The sequence below is a fragment of the Canis lupus genome, chromosome 12, assembly GCF_011100685.1.
Source record: "Canis lupus familiaris isolate Mischka breed German Shepherd chromosome 12, alternate assembly UU_Cfam_GSD_1.0, whole genome shotgun sequence".
Taxonomy (NCBI): Eukaryota; Metazoa; Chordata; class Mammalia; order Carnivora; family Canidae; genus Canis; species Canis lupus.
The window spans coordinates 37,560,259-37,585,902 of NC_049233.1; the positions used below are offsets into that span (position 1 = coordinate 37,560,259).

General features: G+C 36.9%; 1 protein-coding gene, 1 long non-coding RNA gene and 2 other non-coding genes across 16 annotated transcripts in view; 2 read left to right on the plus strand and 2 right to left on the minus strand.

The window, feature by feature from the left end:
• SENP6 (SUMO specific peptidase 6) overlaps positions 1 to 3,430 on the plus strand; it is a 118,375-nt gene extending 114,945 nt beyond the window's left edge. For all 10 annotated transcript variants that reach the window (XM_038554548.1, XM_038554552.1, XM_038554549.1 and 7 more), the window contains one exon: positions 1,339 to 3,430. In XM_038554548.1, coding sequence (XP_038410476.1) covers positions 1,339 to 1,548 — 210 coding nt within the window. In that variant the 3' untranslated portion in view covers positions 1,549 to 3,430. The remainder of the gene's footprint in view (positions 1 to 1,338) is intronic.
• A 5,876-nt stretch (positions 3,431 to 9,306) lies between these two features.
• LOC119874382 lies at positions 9,307 to 9,410 on the minus strand. The gene has a single exon (XR_005368235.1). It is a non-coding gene; the product is annotated as a U6 spliceosomal RNA (small nuclear RNA).
• A 3,023-nt stretch (positions 9,411 to 12,433) lies between these two features.
• LOC119874380 lies at positions 12,434 to 12,540 on the plus strand. Its single transcript, XR_005368233.1, has one exon. It is a non-coding gene; the product is annotated as a U6 spliceosomal RNA (small nuclear RNA).
• Positions 12,541 to 13,366: 826 nt separating this feature from the next.
• Positions 13,367 to 25,516, minus strand: LOC119876880. Of its 4 annotated transcripts, none has more exons than XR_005367931.1 (3): positions 25,343 to 25,516; positions 24,432 to 24,533; positions 13,367 to 13,423 (listed from the first exon to the last, which is right to left on the minus strand). It is a non-coding gene; the product is annotated as an uncharacterized LOC119876880 (long non-coding RNA). The 4 variants fall into 4 exon arrangements; XR_005367930.1 differs by having other exon boundaries at positions 13,369 to 13,426; XR_005367928.1 differs by lacking the exon at positions 13,367 to 13,423 and adding an exon at positions 15,347 to 15,610.
• Between the last annotated feature and the right edge of the window lie 128 nt (positions 25,517 to 25,644).

Here is a 25,644-nt window from a genome sequence, read left to right on the forward strand (position 1 = left end):
CTTCTTCATAATGCTCTCTTCCTTTGACTTCAGAAGTATAATATTATACCTCTCTTGGATAATCTTTATAATTATCTTGACTCCTGGGGCACCTGGATGGCTCAGTTGATTAAACATCTGCCTTCAGCTCAGGTCATAATCCTGGGATCCTGGTATCAATGGAGCCCTGCATCAGGCTCCCTGCTCAGTAGGGAGTCAACTCCCTCTCTCTCTGCCCCTCCCCGCTGCTCATGCTTGTGCTCGCATGCACTCTCTCTTTCAAATAAATAAAATCTTTAAATAAAAAAAGATAACTCCCGTCTTTAAAAAAAAAATTATCTTGATTCTTTCCTCTTCCTCATCCATCACCATAATAGCATTCAGTCCTGTGAATTCTGTCACTTACTTAATGTCATATATGTGCAATTCTTTATTCCTGCTGCTGCTTTCTAAGTCCAGTACACTGGCATCACCATTCTGAACTGCTGTACTAGTCTCTAAACCTGTTGCCTTTTGATTTTCACAGTTTTCTAGAAACTTTGATCTAATTATTTTACGCCTGTTGCTCTTGGGTTAAAGATGAAAATCCTTCACATGGCCCGTGTGACCCTATTTCTGCCCAAGCTTCTAAGCCTCATTTCCTATTGTTCTTACTCTAGGCTTCTGTGTATCAGCCACCTGAATCATTCAGTTTCTTGTATTGTGGCATGTTCTTTCTTGCCTCTAGGCCTTGATACCTATGTTCCTACCTAGGATATTCTTCCCAATTGCTGCTTTAATTCCTTATTGGACTAACTCCTACTCATTCTTCAGGTCTCAGTTTAAATATCACTTCTTGGGATTGCATTAAGCCCCCACACATGTTTTCTCATAGGACTTTCTGTTTTCACTGCCATAATACTTGTTGTTTCCATTGTTTTAATTGTTACCTGTCTATCTAGACTATGTTCTGCAAACCATTTGTAAAAAGGCCAACTAGTAAATATTTTAGGCTCTGTGGCCATACAATTTCTGTCTACTCTGTGTTCAGCTACTGCAACATGAGAGCATCTACAGAAAACATGTAAATGAATTATTGTGGCTGTGTTTCAGTAAGTCTTTATTTACAAAAATAGGTTGCTGGCTGAATGAGGCCCACTAGCTGTAGTTTGCTGACCCCCCTGATCTAAACTATAAGATCTGTGGGCAAAAACTGTCTCAGTCTTTCCAGTGGCCTAGCATAATATCTGGCATGAGATAGAAAATAAGTACTTAATAAATGAGTTATTGATTTTCCATTTGTAAGTCTAGAATGCTTTTGTGATTGAAACTAAAATTTATTATAATTTTCTAATGTGCACTTAATATTCTTATTTCCAGAATCCAATTCTCAATTTTGAACTACCTATGAATTTGGCAAACTGGTTTCCTCCCCCAAGAATGAGAACAAAGAGAGAAGAAATCCGAAACATAATTCTGAAGCTTCAGGAAGATCAGAGCAAAGAGAAAAAAAAGCATAAGGACGCTCATTCAACAGAAACATCTTTAGGTGAAGGAACAGAACAATGTGTCAATAGCGTCTCAGATTGAACCATTTCTGATGCTTGTCAGTATTGCCTTCAGAAACTGAGTGACTTTCAACTTTGGGTATAGACAGTAAAGAACTGAAGTGCTCACTACTCAGAGTGATCTGGAAATGTTAATGCTTGTATAAATGTCATATAATTAATTTCCAATGGAGTATGTATTAAGTAAAAGTTTGTAAATATGTTAATGAGGCCAATTTTTCCAGCATTTATAATTATTTTTTTCACTTGTTAGGAGCTTTTGTTATGTATTTTCTGTTAATAGTACTTAAAACTGCAACTTCTAAACACAAAATAAATAAAAAGAAAATATTTATAGGAGGAAATGATTAATTTGATATTCTTTAGTGAACTTGTATTGAATTCCTTAGTGGGTGTGACATTTCATGGGAATATTCAAGTACCTATGATAATCTTTTGACCTGCTTTTGTTCTAAAATAACTTGAAATACGAAAATATGATAAGTATAAGGCATTTTGAACAAGAAAGACATCATATGCTTGTATAGTGGGAAAAAATAGCAGCTTTTTAATTCGTATATTCCCTTGTATCCAGAGAACTCCAAAAGTGTAATAATATTTATAATTTTACACAAATATTTAAGAAGAAGCAGTATTAAGAGAAATTCAAAGAAAAATAACCTTGAATTATACTACTAAATAGTAATTATACTTTATCATACCTTATTGTCAAGTACATTTCTGAAGACATCAAAGACTCAGGTTAAAACTATTTTGGTAAGTGCAGCTTAAATTTCAAATATCCCATGTTACCTTTCTATATTATAGCTTAAAGTATGCTATAATCTGTGTGATATAGTTAATTAATAAACATTTTTAATCTGTGTGAACACAGGAATTTAAATAGGAATTTACTATTTTTTGTAATGGCTTTTGCTATTTTTTCATTGCTCATTTTGTTCTCGTTATTTTGATAAACAAAGTATCAGACTTCTGTGCTTGAGTTTTTTAGTGTAAATTATTTTTACATGTAAAAGTACTGTCTTTAAATCAGTTGCATAATACAGAAAAAAAGTCTACCTTGAATTCCCCTTTAAAAATACTAAAATGTGGTGGTTTTGATGACACATTTACAACTCCTGTAGGGATTGTGCATATATCTACTGAAACTATTATTTTCAAATGAAATGTTACACATTTCTTTCAAATTAACTTTGAGACTTAAAAAATATATTTTAAAAGGCATTTTTTGTTAAGTAATTTTAAAATGCACGTATAACATAAGTAGTTGGGAATAAAATGAAGGCCATTTTTATCAGCAATTTTTTTTTTTTTAATCTAGCTAAATCTGGCAATTGTGACCAACATTTCAGGCTATTTTCTTGAATTTAGTAAGATCCATGGGTGTGTTTGGAGTGGATGGGGGTGTGTTAACAATAACCAAAAAAGAAATCTATTGAGACACATCAGGGGAAATATTAAAATGTAAGCGTAAGGAAGGTCACTGTTAGTGGTATCAATTACAGATTTGTTACTTTGAATATTTTAACATTTTCCGTTTCAGATTACATTATTTCTTTTTCGGGAATACCCTAGAGCTATTAGCTTAGGTATGATATGAAAAAGTAAAATTAAGAGTTTGGGGTGCCTGGGTGGCTCAGCTGGTTGAGCATCTGACTTTTGTTCTCAGCTCAGGTCTCCATCTCAGGGTCAGAATTTTAGCTCTGCATTGGGCTCCACACTGGGCAAGGAGCCAGCCTACTTTAAAAAAACAGAGTTTAATTACTAACTGAACATGGACCAAAAAATGAAAATCATTTTAAAAATCTGATAGCAGTAAGCAAAATTGGCATATTTAATTTTTTAGTGTACTGTGTTTCGTCAGAATTTGAAAGTACTGAAAAAAACTAAAGTGTTTTAATTTCTCATGGTTACGTTTGCACTCTTATTTTTGATGTGATAAAATGATAACTTCTTTGTTGGGCCAACCCAAGTCAATCACATTTTGACATGAAAAATATAGATTGATGTCTATCAACTTTGTAGAGGTAGAGTATCCAGCTATTTAATTATATTTCTCCCACTCCATGCAAAATTCTATTTTTGAAATTGATGCTCATGACATTGTTATATGTACAATCTTTAGAGACTGCCAGGTTGAGCTCCAAATCCAGATTTAGGAATCTTTTATGTACATGCACATTCTCTTGATAATTGTGTACTTTGGTCTTTCTATATATAGTTTACAGTGGATATCAACCTTTTAAAATGTGTTATTACTACTTAGAAGTTGTGAAACAAATTTTATAGTTTAGAGGTTTGTTACTAGACACTGAAACTGCATGATGAGTATCTGGTGTCTTAACTAATTAAAGAGATCTGTTGTATTTGTTTTCTTGTTGGATAGAATAACAGTTAATCATTTTTAGAAGAGTTTTAGATTACTTGCCATAAAATTTGTATGTGTTTTAGCCCTTGGTAGTTTAGGAGCAAAGGTGGCATTTAACTAGTCCTTTCCTTTTGATGTTGCCAAGACAGCTAAAAACTTAATGGTATTATTTCAAGTTCCAATAAACCTAAATCAGTTAAGCATAGTAATCTGTGCTTAAAGTATTAGTTAATTAGTAGGAGGTTTTATTTGAAAGGATAAAATAATTATCTAAATTATTTCTTAATTCACCAAAATAAATTCAGTATTTTTTTTTCTTTAAAAAGCTATCTATGATCTCTAAAGACTATAAGATATAATATAAATAACAAGTTTCAGTTTCCTAGAAATCAAAAATTGAACTTAAAGTCTCAATTCACTGAACAAGAATAATAAAGAATATATTTTAATATACACAATTTAAGGTTGGTGGAGTAATGCTACTGGAATATAGGGGCACCTGGCTGGCTCAGTCAGTAGGGTGTGTGAGTCTTGATTGCAGTGTCATGAATTCTAGCCCTATGTTGGGGGTAGAGATTACAAAAACTACTGGAATATAATGATAGAAGAATAAGTTAGAAGTAACAGAACCCGGGATCCCTGGGTGGCGCAGCGGTTTAGCGCCTGCCTTTGGCCCAGGGCACGATCCTGGAGACCTGGGATCAAATCCCACGTCGGGCTCCCGGTGCATGGAGCCTGCTTCTCCCTCTGCCTATGTCTCTGCCTCTCTCTCTCTCTCTCTCTGTGTGGCTATCATAAATAAATAAAAAAATTAAAAAAAAAAAAAAAAGAAGTAACAGAACCCTTAAGAGATGAGGTAACATAGTGCTTGTGTGTCTAGAAGAGATACACTGTAGATCACTTTAAGAACTAAAGGAGAGGAAGGAGATTATTCTGGGGGCTTTACTACAGACTGTCTAGCCAAGTGAATATAAATGGATAGTTTGCCAGTAAGACAACTGAATTCACAGAGATAGACCAGACTGTATAGGGACATGTAATCTAAGGAATGTTTAGAAATGCTCCAGCAGGACTTTTAGTACACTTGTTGGTTTTTCTACTCCAGGATGAAGAAAAAAGGGTTATGAAAACTGCTCTACAAAACTTGACTTTAACCACAGAGGAAGTATTAGTTAATCAAATGGAACAAATGTGTACCTTGGGGAGAAATAGTCCTACCATTTTAATTCTGATAAACCAGATCAAGGAATAATGGTAGAGTACCCTAAACTACTATTAAGGAAATAGAGTGTAATGTACTCAGAGGAGGATTGCATAATCCCATGGCCTGAAACAGAAAATTTAGAAGTTTAGAGGTCTTACTGTATTCATTACAAGTAACAGTTCAACTATCCATATTGCAAATATTACAGTGAGGAACATATTACCCAAAACAAGGATTTTTACTTAGAAATGTGAGAACTTTACGTAATGTACCTTAAACCCCAGTAGTGCCATATATTTTCAGATAATTCCTTGAATAATTCTAGTATGCAAACCACTGATTTAAAAGGATTTTTTTACAATATATATTCCTGACAGCTTTCAAATTGCTGGCCCTAACGGTAATAAGGGTTGTCTGCATTTTCTGCTCTCAAATGCTTTCAGATACCACTTTAACCCCTCTCTGCCAATTCTCATTAAGAACTTGATTCAGTGAGGTTGTTAAATTCCTGTTACTAAATCTTGAAGAATTATAAAGGAAATTACTAAGTTACTCAAAGTCTAGAGACTGGCAGATACCTCATTTTTTCAAAAGAATGTAAGTAGATTCTGCAAATTTTAAGATAAAACACATCAACTCTTAATAAGATTCTAAAATGAATTTACTAAGTGGCTGGCTTGTGAACTGTTAATGGTCACCAGGAGTTATGGGACTGCTATAGTAAAGGTTCTATTTTTTTATTTTTAAGATTTTATTTATTCATGAGAGACACAGAGAAGCAGGCTTCATGCAGGGAGCTTGATCCAGGATTCCAGGATCACACCCTGGGCCAAAGGCAGACACTCAAGCACTGAACCACCCAGACCTCCCCAAGGTTCTATATTTTTAATAGGATTCTGGATTAGTTAACTAGTTCAGCCAGACTAGCAATTCTCAGAATTGTGCTTGATAACTCTGGTTTTCGAGGCATAGTTCTAAGTTACATCATCAAATAAGTTTGGAAAGCAGTTGAACACATTTCCTGGAGCTTTTAATATGCTAATCTGCAAAATGATTACACAAAAGAGGAAGATCCAGAACACAGCATGCTAGATAATAGAATTTGGCCATGTCTTCTCTCTCCTGGACTGGTTCTCCAAACTTATTTATAAATACTACCCACCAAAGACAGAGTTTAATTATTTGAGGTTTCTGTGAACTGAACTTTAAGACAAGGGGCTTTTGAAACTTAGGTTAGTTTTTTATATTTTACTGATAATTGGATATATGATCTGGAAACTTGAAAATAGGTGACTAGTGTCTTGGGAAAATGAAGTTTCATGAGAAGCATTTTTCTATCATTGTAATGAAAAAAATACAAATTTAGTTCTTGTATACACATTTTATTAGGAAAACAGATTTTGATGATCTTTTGTAAGATCATCAAGTCCCCTAAACTCACAGGTAAAAACTGTAAAAATATGAAAGTGAAGGGGGGGTACCTGGCTGTCTCAGTTGGAAGAGCATGTGACTCTTAAACTCAAGGTTGTGAGTTTGAGTTCCCCATTGGGTGTAGAGAATACTTAAACTTAAAAAAATAGAAAAGTAAATTGAAAGATTATCTGAAGATCTTAACTTCTGTTTATATCTGAACCATTTAACTGGTAGCTTACACCTCCTGTGACTTCTACTCCATCATTTACTTTAGAATTAAACTGCAGCAGCAAACTTTATACCTAGAAGCATTTTATTTCCTTTAGAAATGTGTGCCATAAAGGAATTCTTTTTAAATATACTTTCAATATTTTTAATAACTCAAATAGCTGGAAACAAGTTGTTTAAGCCTGTTATAAAACTTACTACATTTATTCTAATTGGCAGTAAACATACTGATAGAGAATTTGATCCAAAACAAATTAGAAAAACTGATCTTTAAATGTTGAATAAATGTCTTTTGAGTACCTACTTTATACTATGTTGAGGCTTTAAAAGAGGAAGCCAAACAGATACCATCTTCTACCATCTTTTCCCCTCATGGAGCTTCCTTCCAGTATAATGGAAAGACATTTGTTAATCAGCCTCACAAATTAATAATTTCAAATAAGTGTCATGCAGGAAAAGCATAAAGCATATTAAGACAATATAGCCTCATTTGGGGAGATTAGACAAGTCTTCCCTGAAAATGGGAATTTAAATTATTGGTAGACAAACTGAAAGTCTGAGAGGGCAAGTGAAGACTAGTACTTGTAGGCTGAGGAAAGACCCTGAGTTATAGAGATGTATGACTTCTAAATAACAATGACCTCATTTATTAAGCGCCTGCTATATATGCCAGAGTTCTCAGCTCCTTAAATGTAGGTACTCATTCTTCACAATGACCAGATGAGGTATGTACTATTACTACTCCCAATTTACAGAGGAATCAACTGAGGTCCAAAGAAATAGTTTCCCCAGCAAGGCTGGGCTTTGGACATACCATCTTACCCTAAGACCTAAGTTAGCCTGGCTAAATAAAAGAAGATGAAAATAAGATGTTTGTGTTTTCTTAGAAATGAAATGTGGCTAAATCTTTACTGGAAATTGTTGCATGGGGATCATAGAGCTTATTTTTTGATATGTTTAAGCATTTTCATAATTTAAAAAATAAAATTAAAGAAGGCCTGTATTACTGGAGGTAAGAGTAAGGTGGAAGATAGGCTGGGACCTGATCATGCAGAGCCTTGAAGACATGTTCACTAAAAAAGTCACTGAAGCAATTTAAGCAAAGGAATAACATGATCAACTATAAATGTTGACAAGATCCCAATGGTGGCAATGAAAGTGTTAAAGGGGGCCAAGAATAAGTGCAAGCATGTACTATAGTAATTATGAATTACTATAGCTAGGATGTAGGATATAATTAAGTCTGAGATCATAAGAATGCTAAAATAATCAGACATTATTTGGAAATTTCATATGAAATGCTCCTTTAGAAACATGCAACAAGAGGTGCCTTGCTCTCTCAGTGGGGCATGCAAGTCTTGATCTCAGGGTTATGAGTTTGAGGCCCATGTTGAGTGGAGCTACTTAAAAAGAAAAAAACATACAACAAGAACAGGAAAGAATTTCCTTTGTTCCAGTCAAAACTATGGTTTTCTTTATGAACAAATAATTATCAAAAATACTTAAATATAGAGGTGCCTGGCTGGTTCGGTTGAGTGTGTGACTCTTGATCTCAGTGTCTTGAGTTCAAGCCTCATGTTAGGCATAGAGCCTACTTGAAAAAAATGGAAAAGAAACCTAATTTAGTAATGTTTAAGGTGCAAAGTTGAAAGAAATACTTAAATGTAAATGTAATATACAACTGAAAAACGGGCATAAAATGATGAGCTGGAGCCATTATTGACAAAATAGATTTTATTTTAAAGATTTTTTTTATTTATTCACGACAGACAGGGTGGGGGGGCAGAGAGAACAGGTATAAGGAGAAGCAGGCTCCATGCAGGGAGCCTCTCAATCCCGGGTCTCCAGGATCAGGCCCTGGGCTGAAGGCGGCGCTAAACCGCTGTGCCACCGGGGCTGCCCGATAAAATAGATTTTAAAAACAAAATTATTTACAAAGCATATGAAACTACCAAAGAAAAAATCATTAAAAAAACTTAAAACCAAAGTGTTACATTTTAAAAAATATAAACATAATAAAAAGTAAAATTAGCATAAAATATCAGTATTCCATTGTCTTAACAGGAAAACTATCAATGTAAAATTAAAACAGTTTTACTAGGTCAATTATTGCCTAACATTTCCAAACATATTTCTTAGAGAAACTGCCCAAAGCACCTGTAACGTAGCTGTGTTTTGTATCACTAGCTCTCTTCAATCCATTTCCTTCTGTCTCAGCTAATTTGGGTTTAAGGTGGACAACTAATCACAAGGAAAGTTAGTTTATAGTGGTATGAGCTAGAAAAACAAAGCCAATCAGATCTGATCATTGGGAATTTATATTCAAAGTAAGAAAAGCATTTGCCAAATGGAATTAGCAAAGAGAATGGTGTGTTAAAATGATTTACATTATTTCTAAAATGTGATTTTTAAAAAAAACATTAAAGATTGTATTTATTCATGAGAGACAGAGAGAGGGGCAGACACAGGCAGAGGGAGAAGCAGGCTCCATGCAGGCAGCATGATGCGGGACTCAATCCTGGGAGACCAAAGGCAGATGCTCAACCACTGCGCCACCCAGGCGTCCCCAAAATATGGAACGCTTCACAAATTTGCATGTCTTCCTTGCACAGGGGCCATGCTAATCTTCTTTGTATCGTTCCAATTTTAGTATATGTGTGCTGAAGCAAGCACTAAAAAACATTTTTACCTCTGAATTAAAGCTACATTTTATCAAGCAAGGGGCAAATTTGCATCAGAATCACCTAAAAGTCTTGATAAAAGACATTTACTGGGCCCCATCCTCAGTTTCTGATTCAGGATTGTTTTCAGTGGGGCCTGTAAATTTGCATTTCCAAGTTCCTGGCAAGACCACACTTTTGATGTATTTCTTCTTGATAGTATTTTCAGTCAGGTGTGTGAAAAACTCTTGATGCAGGTAAGACTGAGAAAGCTCCAAGCATCAAAGCATCTTGGAGTCAATGAAATACTTTGTGAAATTACTTGATCATATCTATTCAGTAATACTTTATTTATAATTAAATGTGAATAACAGAGGCATGTGATCACACCACATAGCTTTCCTCTTCTTTACTATAGTCTGGATTTATCTTTCTTTTATGACCTATTTCAACAACTTTGTATGCTTTCATATTATTCCCCATATTCATTTAATCTCTACATATAGTAATATATGTATAAAGATGTATCGTTTCCTTATAAAAACTGGGATAATAATATAAACACTTTTCAGTATCTTTCTTTTGTGTCAGCAATATCTTATGAAAATTTTTTTAAAGATTTTATTTATTCATGAGAGACAGAGACAGAGAGGCAGAGACATAATAGGCAGAGGGAGAAGCAGTCTCCATGCAATGAGCCTGATACAGGACTTGATCCAGGCATTCTAGGATCATGCCCTGAGCTGAAGGCAGATACCCAACCGCTCAGCCACCAGGCATCCCAATCTTATTAAAATCTATCCAAGCTACCTAGTATAATCAAAGTCAGAGTCAATTATATGATGGACCATTATTTATCTATCCCCGTATTCTTTTGGTCCTGATATGCTTTGTTAGTGCTATAGTAATGATTCCAAGATCTCAGCAGCTTACCCTCCCAAAAAAGTTCCTTCTTTGGTCATACTCCATGTCTAAATGAGGAAGGCAGGGGAGTTCTGCTCATTAGTTACTCAGTTACTAGGCTGATGAAGCTCTAGACTGATAAAGGTTTCAATGGCTACCACAGAGAGGGACGAGAACCCGGTGAGCAGCAGAGACTTAAAACTTCTACCCAAAAGTGGCACATCACTTCACTCGCACTGCACTGGCCTAAACCAGTTAGGTGACAATCCGAATTTCAAAAGGAACAAAGAAGTTCACTCTTACCATATTTCCAGAATAAGACAAATATTCTTTTAGCAGTTTTAGTGACTATCACACTACTAATAGGCATTCACTTTTGTTTCCAATTTTTTGCAACTGTGAGCATGTAACATGTTTTTCTGTTTTTATTTCTTTATATACTGGTAGTTTTATTTCTCTGGAATTTATTCCCAGGGACTGCTGGATCAAGATAATATGTATTTTTAATTTTTATAGATACCAGCTTATTTCCTAAAGGCATGTAAGAATTTACATTTCCTCCAGCAGTTTATTAAAATACAATTTTTTTTTCTGCATCCCCAACAGCAATAGGTATCATAGCTCTCTTTAATTTTGTAAGTCTTGTGCATATAAAGCTGTTTTCTTTTTTACGAATTTATTTATTTATTCATGAGAGACACAGAGAGAGAGAGAGGAGACATAGGCAGAGGGAGAAGCAGGCTCCATGCAGGGAGCCCATTGTGGGACTCGATCTGGGATCACATCCTGAGCCGAAGGCAGATGCTCAACCACTGAGCCACCCAGGCATCCCAAGCTGTTTTCATTATTACTTTGATTTGTACTTCCCTAATCTGTACTTTAAATTTGAGGGTTCTTTTTTTTTTTTTTTTTTTTTTTGGGATGGCCTTGCCTATCATTTGTCCACTTTTCCATTAGAGTAGTAGTAATCTTTTTCTTTCTCTGTTAATACTTAAGCCTTTTGCATATTACATTGTCATTATATGTGTATCTTTTCATAATTATTGTCTATATACTTGGTATTTTTCATTAACAAAATTTTTATTTTTATGCATCTTGTGAGTTTTCAATCTTGGATAACAATTTCCATCTTGACAAATGATAATACATAATTATATGTTTCTCACAAGAATTTTTAAAAAAACTAATAAAACTATGGGATTTATCTATGCATAATACAAGAGAAACATGTTATATTCTTGAGAATTTTATTTGTGCCAGCACCATTTACTAAAATCATTTATTAAAAATCCTTTTCATAGTAGAACAAATAGCTTGTCATGTTAAATTATAGTATTACTAAATATTTATTTCTTTAATTGGCCGACTCATTACTTCACTATACCTAATAATGCTAAGACTTAGTCAAAGCTATAACTAAAGGAAGTTTATAGACTTAAACACCTTTATTAAGTCCAAAAAAGAAAAAGAAAGGAAATAAAAGCTCACATTTAAGACAGGAACAGGAACTATCTGGCTTAGTCAGAATAGCATGAGACTTTTGATCCCAGGGTTGTGAATTTTTTTTTTAAAGATTTCATTCATTCATTCATTCATTCATTCATTCATTCAAGACACACACAGAGAGAGAGAGGCAGAGACACAGGCAGAGGGAGAAAGAAGCAGGCTTCATGTAGGAAGCCAGACATGGGACTCGATCCCGGGTCTCCAGGATCACCACCTGGACTGAAGGCGGTGCTAAACCGCTGAGCCACCCGGGCTGCCCCAGGGTTGTGAATTTGAGCCCCATGTTGGGTGTGGAGATTACTTAAAAAATAAAATCTTAAAAAAAATTAGGAACAGAATACTTTTTTCCCCAAAAAATTAGAAGAGGAAATTAAGAAAGATAAAAATTAATGAACTAGAACTCCCTCCATACTGCCATTTCCTGTCACAAAAAACATCACAAATGGTTTTTTAAAAGATAAACTCTTGAGTCTGATCAAGGAATAAATAATGAGATATCTGATACAATAAAATGAGAATAAGAGAAATGAAATGGAGAATAAATAATGAAGATTATTATCTCCTTTATATAAATGAGAGTTTTTCATAAGTTTTTATACATAAATCTCTTTAAATGTATGAATTCGTGCTCGCTTCGGCAGCACATATACTAAAATTGGAATGATACAGAGAAGATTAGTATGGCCACTGCGCAAGGATGACACGCAAATTCATAAAGCGTTCCATATTTAAAAATAAATAAATGTATGAATTCATTCTTCACAATGACCATATGAGGTACATACGTTATTACTCCCAATTTACAGAGGAACAAATTAAAGGAGAAAGGAGAGATATCACAGATACAGAAGGGCTTTAAAAAGAAGCACATGGGGGAGTGCCAAAGTGGCTCGGTTGAACATCTGATTCTTTTTCTTTCCTCTTTCTTTCTCTTCTTTCTTTCTTTCTTTCTTTCTTTCTTTCTTTCTTTCTTTCTTTCTTTCTTTCTTTCTTTCTTCTCTTTCTTTCTTTCTTTTCTTTCTTTCTTTTCTTTCTTTCTTCTTTCTTTCTTTTCTTTCTTTTCTTTCTTTCTTTCTTTCTTTCTTCTTTTTCTTTCATCTTTCATATTTTTTTAAATTGGAGTTCAATTTGCCAACATATAGCATAACACCCAGTGCTCATCCCATCAAGTGCCCCCCTCAGTGCTCATCACCCAGTACCCAGTTACTCCCACCCCCTGCCCACCTCCCTTTCCACCACCCCTTGTTCGTTTCCCAGAGTTAGGAGTCTCTCATGTTCTGTCTCCCTTTCTGGTTTTCCCACTCATTTTTTCTCCTTTCCCCTTTATTCCCTTTCACTATTTTTTATATTCCCCAATTGAATGAGACCATATAATGTTTGTCCTTCTCTGACTGACTTATTTCACTCAGCATAATACCCTCCAGTTCCATCCACGTCGAGGCAAATGGTGGGTATTTGTCGTTTCTAATGGCTGAGGAATATTCCATTGTATACATAAACCGCATCTTCTTTATCCATTCATCTTTTGAACATCCAATTCTTGATCTCAGCTCAGGTCTTATTTGTAGAGCTGTAGGTTCAAGCTCCATGCTGGGCTCCATGCTGGGTGTGGAGCCTACTTAAAAAGACAGAGGGAGAGAAAAAGACATTAGGGGCACCTGGCTGGCTTAGTCAGTAGAGCATGCAACTCTTGATCTCGAGGTAGTGAGTTCAAGCTCCACATTTGGTTGTAGAGATTACTTAAAAATAAATTCTTAAAAAAAAAAAGTATACAAGGCCTGTCTCTTTTTGCTCACCACTATGTCCCCAGCACCAAGCAGTATGTTGTACATAATAGGAGGCTAAGTAAGTAATTAATGGAATAAGTTATGTAGAAAGCAAACTTACAAGGGTTCTACATACTCTTAATGTTCCTTTTTTCCTTTTTGATTTCTTACTCTGGCCTACTTTTTTTTTAAAGATTTATTTATTTATTTATTCATGAGAGACAGAGAGAGAGAGATTGAGAGAGAGAGAGAGAGAGAGAGGCAGAGACACATTCAGAGGGAGAAGCAGGCTGCAGTCAGGGAGCCCGACATGGGACTTGATCCTGGGTCTCCAGGATCAGGCCCTGGGCTGAAGGCAGCGCTAAACCGCTGAGCCACCCGGGCTGCCCTATTCTGGCCTACTTTAAACAAATAGAGACATATAACATGACCAGAAATATGAAAGCCTGGAGGAAATAAGTGTATTCTTAGTTAAAAATATCAGAACTGATTCAAGAAGTAAGACAATGCAGAGCACCTGGATGGTTAAGTCAGTTAAGTGTCCAACTCTTGATTTTGGCTCAGGTCATGATCTCAGGGTCATGAGGCTGAGCCCTACATTGAACTCTGAGATACGCAGGGGACTGTGGACCCTGCTTAAGATTCTCTCCCTCCCTCTTCCTCTGCCCCTACACTCCTCACCCCTCACTCATGTTCTCTCTCTAAAAAAAAAAAAAAAAAAAAGTAGACAACTTGATTATACTATGTACGCTGAAAAGAAAAGACAAGGGGTTACTGAGCTACCACTGAATATGAACAAAGACCTTATCAATTCTTGTATTTGAATTTTTAAACATTTAAATCAGATTATTTTAAAAATTCAAGGCCATAGAAATGTTTGAAAAACTCTCAATTCATTTATGAGACCAATACACCTTTAATAAAAAGCTCTAGTAAAGATGGTGTCAAAAAGGAAAACTAAGAAATTATGTAATTTATGATTCACAATTGACAAAATCTAAATAAAACATTGGCAATTAGAATCCAGTAATAAGCAAACAAGTGATAACTAAGTTTAAGGATGTTCAATATCAGGAAGTATATCACTTGTTATGTCAAAGATTAAAGAAGGGCATTTATATGATCATATAAAAATTTAATTGTCCATAACAATCTTTGAGATTAGAGAAATGTGTTATAACATAGAGTATAGTATCATAGTAACAAAATATATTAAATGGTGAAATACAACCAGTACATCAAGAACTAGACAGGTTCTCATGCTACTCAACATTGCTTTTGCATTATTAGCAGATGTAGTGAGACAAGAAAATGCAATAACTGCTATAAAACTTTGGAAAATAAGAGAAATGATAAATATTTTTTATTGAGTAGGTGATTATGCAAGTAGAAAACTTAGGAAACTAAAAAATCTGTTACATTGCTTTGATAAATACACAATGAAAATCTAGAAAAGAAATTGGGGGAAAATCACTCATGGTGATGACCAAGACTTAGTATAAATATATTTGCATATTTATTAATAATGTGGAGATAACCAGGCCAAGTTAATTTAAGCATATTAAAAAAATATCTAAGGTCATTTCTGGATACAGTTGAAACTTGTAATTTTGCTTTTGAATATTTAAAAACAAATGTAGATAAGTGTATTAGTTATTGCCAATTTGATCATATTTTATCATATAGTATAAGTATAAAATACTTAGGAATTAATTTTACAAAAAACATATACCTTGAATGAGAAAACTATACAATTTCATTGATAGCCATAAGTAAGACCTGCAGGAATGGATGTTATTAGATGCTATGGCATTATACTGTAAAAACCTCAATTCCTTTCTAATATTATATAATTCAATTTTATATAATACCAGTCATGCTGGGACGTCTTGGTGGCTCAGTGGTTGAGCATCTGCCTTCGGCTCAGGTCATGATCTCAGGGTCCTGGGACGTAGCCCCACATGGGGTTCTCTGCTCTGCCAGGAGCCTGCTTCTCCCTCTCCCACTGCCTGCTGTTCCTCCTGCTTGTGCTCTCTCTGTGTGTCAAATAAATAAATAAAATCTTTATTAAAGAAAAAAGATGCTCCTTAAAAAGTATACTACATTAATATTATCCACAGTTTGAATAACGCTAAGGTTTTAATCTTATATGCTCCAAAGATTTAAATACACAAGTAAAATTTTATCTACTAATAATTTGAATATATTTTTATATACACTTAATAAATTATGAAAGCTATTTTTGGGGGGCACTTGGCTTGCTCAATGAGAAGAACATGGCACTGTTGATCTCAGGGTCATGAGTTTGAGCTCCATGCTGGGTGTAGAGATTACTTAAATAAACTTTAAAATTTATTTATTTATTTATTTATTTATTTATTTATTTATTTATTTATTTATTTATTTATGATAGTCACACAGAGAGAGAGAGAGAGAGAGGCAGAGACACAGGCAGAGGGAGAAGCAGGCTCCATGCACCAGGAGCCCGACGTGGGATTCGATCCCGGGTCTCCAGGATCGCACCCTGGGCCAAAGGCAGGTGCTAAACTGCTGCGCCACCCAGGGATCCCTAAAAGAACTGTTTTTAATTCCTAATTTTTTTGGTTTAAAATGTTATTAGAATACTAAAAAAAATAAATAAAACATAAAAAAGATAATACTAAGTTTGGGGGGATATATGTTGAGGCAGATTGTTTTCTAATTGTTTTTTGTAATATTATTGGCATGATCAAATTGGCAATAACTAATACACTTATCTACATTTGTTTTTAAATATTCAAAAGCAAAATTACAAGTTTCAACTGTATCCAGAAATGACCTTAGATATTTTTTTTAATATGCTTAAATTAACTTTCCTGGTTATCTCCACCTTATTAATAAATATGCAAATATATTTAATCTCAGGAATACCTATTATTTCTTTGGAAAGACACATGTTTTCTCACGGCAATTTTTTATTTATTTTCTTATGTTTTTTAAAGATTTTATTTATTTATTGATGAGAGACATGGAGAGACGGGTAGAGACATAGGCAGAGGAAGAAGCAGGCTTCCTGTGGGGAGCGCTTTTCGGGACTTGATCCCAGGACCCTGGAATCACCATTTTTCAGCCTGAGTCAAAGGCAGATGCTCAACCACTGAGCCACCCAGGGGTCCCTCACAGCAGTTTTTTTTTTTTTTTTAAAGATTTATTTATTCATTCAGAGAGAGCGAAGAGAGAGGCAGAGACACAGGTGGAGGGAGAAGCAGGCTCCGTGCAGGAAGCCCGATGTGGGTCTCGATCCTCGGTCTCCAGGATCACACCTCAGGCTGCAGGCGGCGCCAAACCGCTGCGCCACCGGGGCTGCCCTCTCACAGCAGTTTTTTAAAGTAAGCCTTACCCGCAACATGGGGTTTGAACACATGACCCCAAGATCAAGAATCACATGGCTCTTGATCCAGCCAAGTGTTTCATGTCACATCAATTTTTAACAAGACTTTTTTTTTTTTTAAGATTTTATTTATTTATTCATGAGAGACAGACAGAGAGAGAGACAGACAGACAGACAGACAGACATAGGCAGAGGGAGAAGCAGGCTCCCTGCAGGGAGCCTGATGTGGCAGGGAGCCTGATGTGGGTCTCGATCCTGGGACTCCAGGATTACACCCTGTGTGGAAGGCAGATGCTCAACCACTGAGCCACCCAGGTGTCCCAATAAAAGACTTTTCTATTCTAGAATCAAGTCATTTATGACTTTTCTAAGAGAAAATAACTAAAAATTCAGAAATCTAAAAAAATGCCAAAAATTTTAAAGTTTTTATATAGAAGTTTCTATTTGAAGTATATCATACAGAAAAATTATACAGATCATGAATGAATGTATAGCTCAATGAATATATAGCTAAGGGAACTCACCTGTGTAATTATCACCGAAGTAAGAAATAGAACATCATAAGCATCTCAGAAGCCTGCCATGTACCTCTTAATCTTCCAACCCTTTTTTTTTTAATATTGTATTTATTTATTTATTCATGAGAGACACAGAGAGAGAGGCAGAGACAGAGGCAGAGGGAGAAGTAGGCTCCCCAGGGAACCTGATAGGGGACTCGATCCCAGCAAACTGGGATCAGGACCTGAGCCAAAGGCAGATGCTCAACCGCTGAGCCACCCCAGGCACCTCTCCAACTCTTTTTAATGCATCATTTTGAATAATTAATAAACTCAATAGATTATTTAGATTATTAGATTTTTGTTCAGCAAACATTTATTACCTACACATTCATGGTAAGACTATCTATCCTGCCCCATTGACGCTGGGGTTGGTCATCTGACTTTCTCTGGTCAATAGAATATGGGCAGAAGTAGCAGTGTGCCAATTCTGGGCTTAGACTTTAAGAGACACAGTATGTTTCTGACCTCGGACCCAAGAAGAGTATACCCCAGGTAGCCACTGGACCTTCATCTTGAACCCCAGAATGAGACACTAGAACAGAGTTGAATTTACTAGCAGCCTAAATTAGAGTTGTCCTAGGAGAACTATACACTTGCTCAGGAGAAAAATGAATGAATTAGTTATATACCATTGAGATTTGGTTAGCTACACAGCATAGGCTGACTAATATAATAATCATTTGGTCAATCTCAATAAAGCCTATGTGAATGAACTCAGGTTATTACTCTGTGAATACATTTAATGCTTCGTTGTCTTCAAACTTCTGTTTATTGTTAACAGTAGGATAATATTTAACTCTGACATATTAGCCACTTCCTGGTCAGTGATTACTTGATACTTCCTTGATCTATTTCAAGAAACTACTATTTTTAAAGCAAGAAAACAGCCACTACCAGTGTTTTCATTTATTTAAAATTTTGTTCAGAAGTCTGTTGTGTATCACTGATTTGTTTAAATAGTACTCCCCACACCATATCTTTTTAAAAAAATATTATATACATAGTAATTTTTATATTCTATAATATCAACTTTGAATATCTCATTCATAACCTTCAGAGAAGATACAATTTATTTTCATTTTTATATTTTTTATAAGATAGCAACATCACAATTGCTTAACATATAAAATTGAAGGATAACTGGTGAAAATAAAAATGGTAAGTATTATGAAATGCACTTTTAAAAAAATGAGATGAAATATATGCAGATTCTTTATGAATATTGAATCATCTGTGGAATAGTGATTTAAATATAAATTACATGTTCCCATGGAAAATTATTTTTATTTTTTTTCCCATGGAAAATTAAAGCCTATTTTCTCCAATGACAAAGTTCTAAAATGTCCTAAAAAACTCATTTCTGAAAATAGACCTGCCAGAGCTCAAGTTCATTCAGCCCAACTCCATTCCACAAATATTTACTGAGTCCATGCCTTTTGTGCCCCAGCTGATTCTGGGTGTCCAAAGACAGGTAAGATTTCAGTGGGCTCCCAGACATGTAAATAAAAAAGTCATTATACTATGAAGTGTACTAACATAAAGATCTACACAAAATATTTCACTGGGCATTAAATCCAATCTGAGGGTTGAATCATTAATGATACTATCTGAATGAGAATCAACCAATTGATCACAGACAATGATTAACTTCTAACCAATTAGGGATTTATAAAAATATAATTTTGCAGCTCTTACACACCACTAATTTTCTGGTGTATTTTCTGAACTATTTATGTAGGCTGTGGAGAATGGAACTTTATGAATTATGACACTGAATTCTTTATGCAGATCATCTATTTATGATATATATCTTTATGGTTTTCTGTCTTAAAATTTAATTCAGCCTTGTTTTTCTACTTTTGCAAAGCTTCTTTAAATTGTACATTTGGGATCCCTGGGTGGCACAGCGGTTTGGCGCCTGCCTTTGGCCCAGGGCGCGATCCTGGAGACCCAGGATCGAATCCTACATCGGGCTCCCGGTGCATGGAGCCTGCTTCTCCCTCTGCCTATGTCTCTGCCTCTCTCTCTCTCTGTGACTATCATTAAAAAAAAATAATAATAAAAAAAAATAAATTGTACATTTGAGGGACTCCTGGGTGGCTCAGTGGTTGAGTACCAACCTGCTTTCGGCTTAGGTTGTGATCCCGGGGTGCTGGGCTGGAGTCCCATATCGGGCTCCCCATGTGGAGCTTGCTTCTCCCTCTGTCTATGTCTGTTTCTCTCTTTGTGTCTCTCATGAATAAATAAATAAATAAAATTAAAAAAATTGTACATTTGATTTTTAAAATTAAATATCCATAAATTCAAGTGTAATCATTTATTTATAATATGCAAGAAAAATAGATATTCAATTACTTTTCTCATTATATTCCTAAACTATGGTAGGAAGACTTCTGTAGACTAGGAAAACTTCCTAGAAGTTATATATTTTATATAAATTTCTATGACTTTTTTAATATTCAGATTTCATCAAAACAATATAAAAAGAAATTCAATAATTGACTTCTTGTATTAACTAGTTTAAAACAAAGCTAACTTCAAATAAGTTTTAGCATTAATTTAAGGATTTTTCTTTCTTGCTCAAATATATTTACAAGATATATATATATTTATAAACTTTTCTAGCATGTAGCAAGATTAGTGTTTGTAAAAACCTCTTTTTAGCTTGCTTTATTTAGTCTTTTCCCTGAGTAGGAGGTATTATTATCATTGTTATTTTATTGATGAGTAAATTGAGTCTCCATGAGATTAAATGACTTATACAGGTCATGGGTCTGGAGAGCCAGGCCTGGAACCTGTTTCCTTCTCACATATTCACTTCATTTATATAAGTTTTAACATAATTCTGCACTTCCAGAATGCCTTCACTCATTTGCTTTCTCTTAATTTCTATAATTGGGTTAGATTACATCTGACCCATATAGGTCCGAAAAAAATAAATGACTCTTCTCTGTCCCTTTTCAAATTACTGCACTTGAGTTGAAGATGACTGGGTATGGCATATTAGATGGAAGGGTTTTTTTTTTTTTTTTTTTTTTTTTTTAAGATTTATTTACTTGAGAGACAGAGAGCAGGAACTTGCACAAACAGATGGAGGGGCCGAGGCAGAGGGAGAGAGAGAACCCCAGCAGACTCTCCACTGAGTGTGGAGCCTAAAGTAGGGCTGAAATCATGAAGAAATGAAGAGTTGGGCACTCAACCAACTGAGTCGCTCAGGCACCTCAGATTTTTAAGATTTTATAAGATTTATTTATTTATTCATGAGACACAGAGAGAGAGAGGCAGAGACACAGGCAGAAGGAAAAGCAGGCTCGATGCAGGGAGCCCGATGTGGGACTTGATCCCAGATCCCAGGATCACGCCCTGAGCCGAAGGCAGTTGCTCAACCACTGAGCAACCCAGGCGTCCCAAGATTTTATTTTAAAGTAATTTCTGCACCTGATGTGGGGCCCCAACATGGGGTTCTAACATAAAAGCCTGATATCAAAGTTGTGTGCTCTACTGACTGAGCCAGCCAGGTGCCCTTGGAAGACTGTTTTTAAGACATTTGACAGTTAAGTGTTTGAGGTGATGATCTTTGGCCACGCTTGTGCTTTTGTTTCAGTTTTAATTATAACGCCGCTAAAACAATTCAGGAAAAACAACTGGGAGTTTAAATAAGGGAAACCATAGTTGCAAAAATTTCCAGGAGATAGAATGATAAAAAAAAAAATGTATGGTGATCTGGTTAAGAAAAAATTTTAAAGTATCTTTTGAGCCACCTGGGTGGCTCAGTCAGTTAAGTGTCTGACTCTTGATCTCAGGGTCATGAGTTCAAACCCTGTGTTGGGCTTCACAAAAAGAAATCGAAGTGTCTATTGATAAATGACATTTCAGCTTTAATTTTAGTCTTTCATACTGAAAACATATGTAAGATGTATTGGGCTACTTTCTAGAGTAAGTTCAGTAATATGTTTAAAACATCATTCAAACTTTTTAACAAAATTATTTATTATTTTACAGTAATCATCAAACATTAGTTTTTTATGATAAAGTAAGGAAGATAAAAATGTTGATGATGTATGAGGATGGGCTAAGATATATCCTAAGGAAAAATTCCCAAAACTATCTCTTTAGGGATCTGCTTCTTTCCTGTAACTTAGTTCCCTATACATTCCAGATGATTACTATTCATACAAAACTCTTAACTGAGGCAATGATAAAAATTTCTTCTAGAAGTGATAGTATTGCAAATATCTCACTCATTAAATAAGCACTTGAGCACCTATTTATTACTTTTTTATAAGATAGGGATAATGATAGAACTTTTCTAGATTAATTGGGGTTCTTGGTTGAAAGCAACAACAAAAAACTCTGGCTAACTTATCTAGAAGAAGAATGTAGTGGACAAGTACTATGTAGCTCACACAATCACTGGGAATGATGGAGAACTGGTGTGTAAAATGTGCAAGGCCATCTATTCATGATGTCACTGTTAGCACTGTCATGACCAGATCTGGGTTGCCACATTTATCTATACAACTGTGAATTATCTCTATCTCTGCATATTTGCATCACCCTATCCAGATTCCAAGTTGCAGGTGAGAACATCCATTTGTGTTAACTGAGGTCCCATGCCATGATTATGCCCTACTGGGGAGAGAGACTTTGACCAAACCCAGTTTGCGAAGTGTGAGGTAGGCCCTGTTCCCATCAAGACTCAAAATTAATAATTCTCCACAAATAGGATGGGAATTCAGAAGCTAGGCAAGCTAAAAGCAAATCCTCATTGTATTACCTTATAGGCCTCTGAGAATGTATTGGGATGATTTATGTAAAGTGCGTGCTATAGTATTAGCACACAACATTAATACATTTCAGCAGTTGTTATAATTCAGTGAGGCAGACACTGTGCTCATCTCTAGGAATGAGAAAAAAATAACGGTAAAATTTCTAATTAAAAAGCTCAGTATCGGGATGCCTGGGTGGCTCAGTGGTAGAGTGTTTGCCTTTGGCTCAGGGTGTGATCCCAGGATCTGGGATCAAGTCCTGCACTGGGCTTCCTGCATGGAGCCTGCTTCTCTCTCTCTCTCTCTCTCTCTCAGTGTCTCTCATGAACAAATAAAATCTTGAAAAAAATAAAAACAAATTAAAAAGCTCAGTATTTTGGAGAGCTGTTACAGAGGGAAACAAATATAAAAATGTAATGTTGATACCACTTAATAAGTGCTACAATATAGGTATGAAGTGGGTGCTCCGGAAAACAAAGAAATGAAAAATTCTGCAAGAGTTAGGACAGAGGAAATAACAGACTGAGTTTTGAGGATAGAGGAGCATTAAAAAGGATTGGGTAAGTTCAGGATTGTGAAGGATTCTGTAATCATATAAATGAGTTTTTCACTGATCTGAAAGTCATCAGGATTTGGTAGAGGAGATGACACAATCAGATTTAGGGGAGGGGTAACTCTAGGAGTGGAGAGAGAATGGACTAGAATGAGCAGAGGCAACATCAAGAGTTCAGATGATGTGTTCAGTTGGTGGATATATAAAATATTAATGGTGAAATAAGTGTTGGAAGAGATACGTGCAATGAGTGCTATGAGAGAGATGAAAAAGACCACCAAATTGCACCTAAGTGTTAGATAAGAGGATTAAAGAAAACTTCTTCCTTTTTAAAAGTTTTTAAAATTTATTTAAGTAATCTAAGGCCACAAGGTGGGGCTTGAACTCAGGACCCTGAGATAAGAACTGCATGCTCTTCTGACTGAATCAGCCAGGGGCCCCAGGAAAACTTAGAGGGGACAAACAGTTTTTGTTCTGAAGGATTCATTGGATTTAGCTTGGCAACACTCCAATGTCATAAAGAGCATAATTGTTTTTTTCTGGAGACACCAGTACTTCAAAATGGCTTGTGTAAAGTACAAGAAATGGAGACAGGCTGTTGGTGGAAATGAGACTGGATAGGAAAGAAGGGCTAAGACAGTGATCCAAAATGCAAATGATTCCAAAGGCAAGCAGGTAACTGAATAAGCCTGGTTTAGGACAGCTTTTGGGGGTTTAAGACAGTGATGAACTGAGGAACAATGAAAAGGTATTAAAATTCAATTAAGAAAAAAAACAAGAGAAATCCCCACTGTGCTTCTTAAACAAAAACAATGGAAGGCTCACATAACACATCTTAACTAATTTGGATTTTATACTAAAGGTGGAGTGTCACTATAGGAGTTTAAAAACAGGATTACATAGACTTTTGTAAAATATAAACCTGGTGGCATTGTAGAGAAGATTATAAGGGGACAGGATTGCAGCCTGGTGAAAAGTTTAGCTGGCTAAAGTAGTATGCAAGATCTGAAATAATGGTGGCTTGAAATAAGATAATGGTAGTGGTTCTAAAGAAGAACTGGATACATTCAAGAGATACGGAACTTGAAGCAAAGGGACTCAGTAATGGAAGTGGGAGTAAAGGAGAACAAGAGAAAAAAAAATCACAAGTTATTACTCACGTAGCTTTTAAATCTTAAGTCCAAAAGGAACTCAAAGCTGTAAACAGATATTACTCTCTTCTTATTCTTGTTTTTCTTTTTTCCAATTTGTTTGAAATGTAGTTTTATACATTTAAGACCTACCTCCTGGCAATCAGAAATTAAATTTCTGAGATTGCTGTAAATTATTTCCTTTCTTGGTTCCTCTTCCTCTTTCTTACTTCCCTACTTCATTATTAGTAGTTTCTATCTCACCGTAATATCTCACCGTAACTTATCTTTTCCACCAAAAGAACTGTGGAAGAACTGAGTATCTGAAATTTGTCTCTTATCAGAATCTTGTAGATTTCCTGAAGTTTCCTACTTGCCACTCAGAAATGTTGAGGAAAAAAAAAATGTAATTATCTTGTGTAGGTCCTCTTAACTTTTTTCAACGGAGACATTTAGTATTACAATTAATCATTACCATTTCATTTCGTTGTAAAGGCGACGTATGTTTTCATCATATAATTCAATTTTGCATAGCCACTTCATATTTAATTTTCAAAGAGGATTTACAGGTATGTCACTTATAAAAACAGTAAAAGAGAAGATCGGGTTCTAGTCAGTAAATGGGGATTCGGGGGCCGGAGGAATACAAAATTTCCATCTCAGACCCTCTGCCACCCAAAGCAGAGAGCAAGACTGCTCCTGTCGCGGCGCAGCCCAGCTCAGCGCAGCCCAGCTCAGCCCAGCGTAGGCCAGCGCCTCCCAGCCCAGCTCAGCCCACCCCAGCGCAGCCCAGCGTAGCCCAGCCCAGCGCAGCCCAGAGCAGCCCAGCTCAGCGGAGCGCAGCCCAGCATAGCCCAGCCCAGCGCCTCCCAGCTCAGCGCAGCCCAGCTCAGCCCACACCAGCGCAGCCCAGCGTAGCCCAGCCCAGCGCAGCCCAGAGCAGCCCAGCTCAGCGGAGCGCAGCCCAGCATAGCCCAGCCCAGCGCCTCCCAGCTCAGCGCAGCCCAGCTCAGCCCACACCAGCGCAGCCCAGCTCAGCCCACCCCAGCCCAGCGTAGCCCAGCCCAGCGCAGCCCAGCGCAGCTCAGTGCCCAGCACAGCCCAGCACAGCCCAGCGCCCAGCACACACCAGCGCATCCCAGTACAGCCCAGCGCCTCGCAGCCCAGCTCAGCCCAGCACAGCCCAGCGCAGCCCAGCGCCCAGCACACCCCAGCGCATCCCAGTGCAGCCCACCCCAGCCCAGCGTAGCTCAGCCCAGCGTAGCTCAGCCCAGCCCAGCCCAGCGCAGCCCAAGCCGACCCGGACCGGAGCCTAGTTAGCAGCGGTTCTTCCCTCCGCAACAACGCCCTCGAGTAAAGCGCGTGGTCCTGGCCGCGTCTGAACACCTTTCTCCCTCCGTGAACTGGTTCTTGCTGTTGCCGGACTCCACGGTCTCCGCACCCGGGCTGGAGACAACCGCGGCGAGGAAGGCCGTGCCGCAGGGGGAGGAACGAGGCTGCCGGCCGGGCCCGCCGCGGCCCCTTCCCGCGCTCCAGCGCGCCCACCTCCGCCCGGGAGGCTGCGCGCCGCGGGGCGGGGGCGGGGGCGGGGGCGAGCGGCGCGGCGGGGCGGGGCGGGGCGGGGCGGGGCGGGGGGCTGCGGGCGCCCAGCGCCCCCTCGGGGAGCGCGCGCCTGCGCCCCCCGTGCC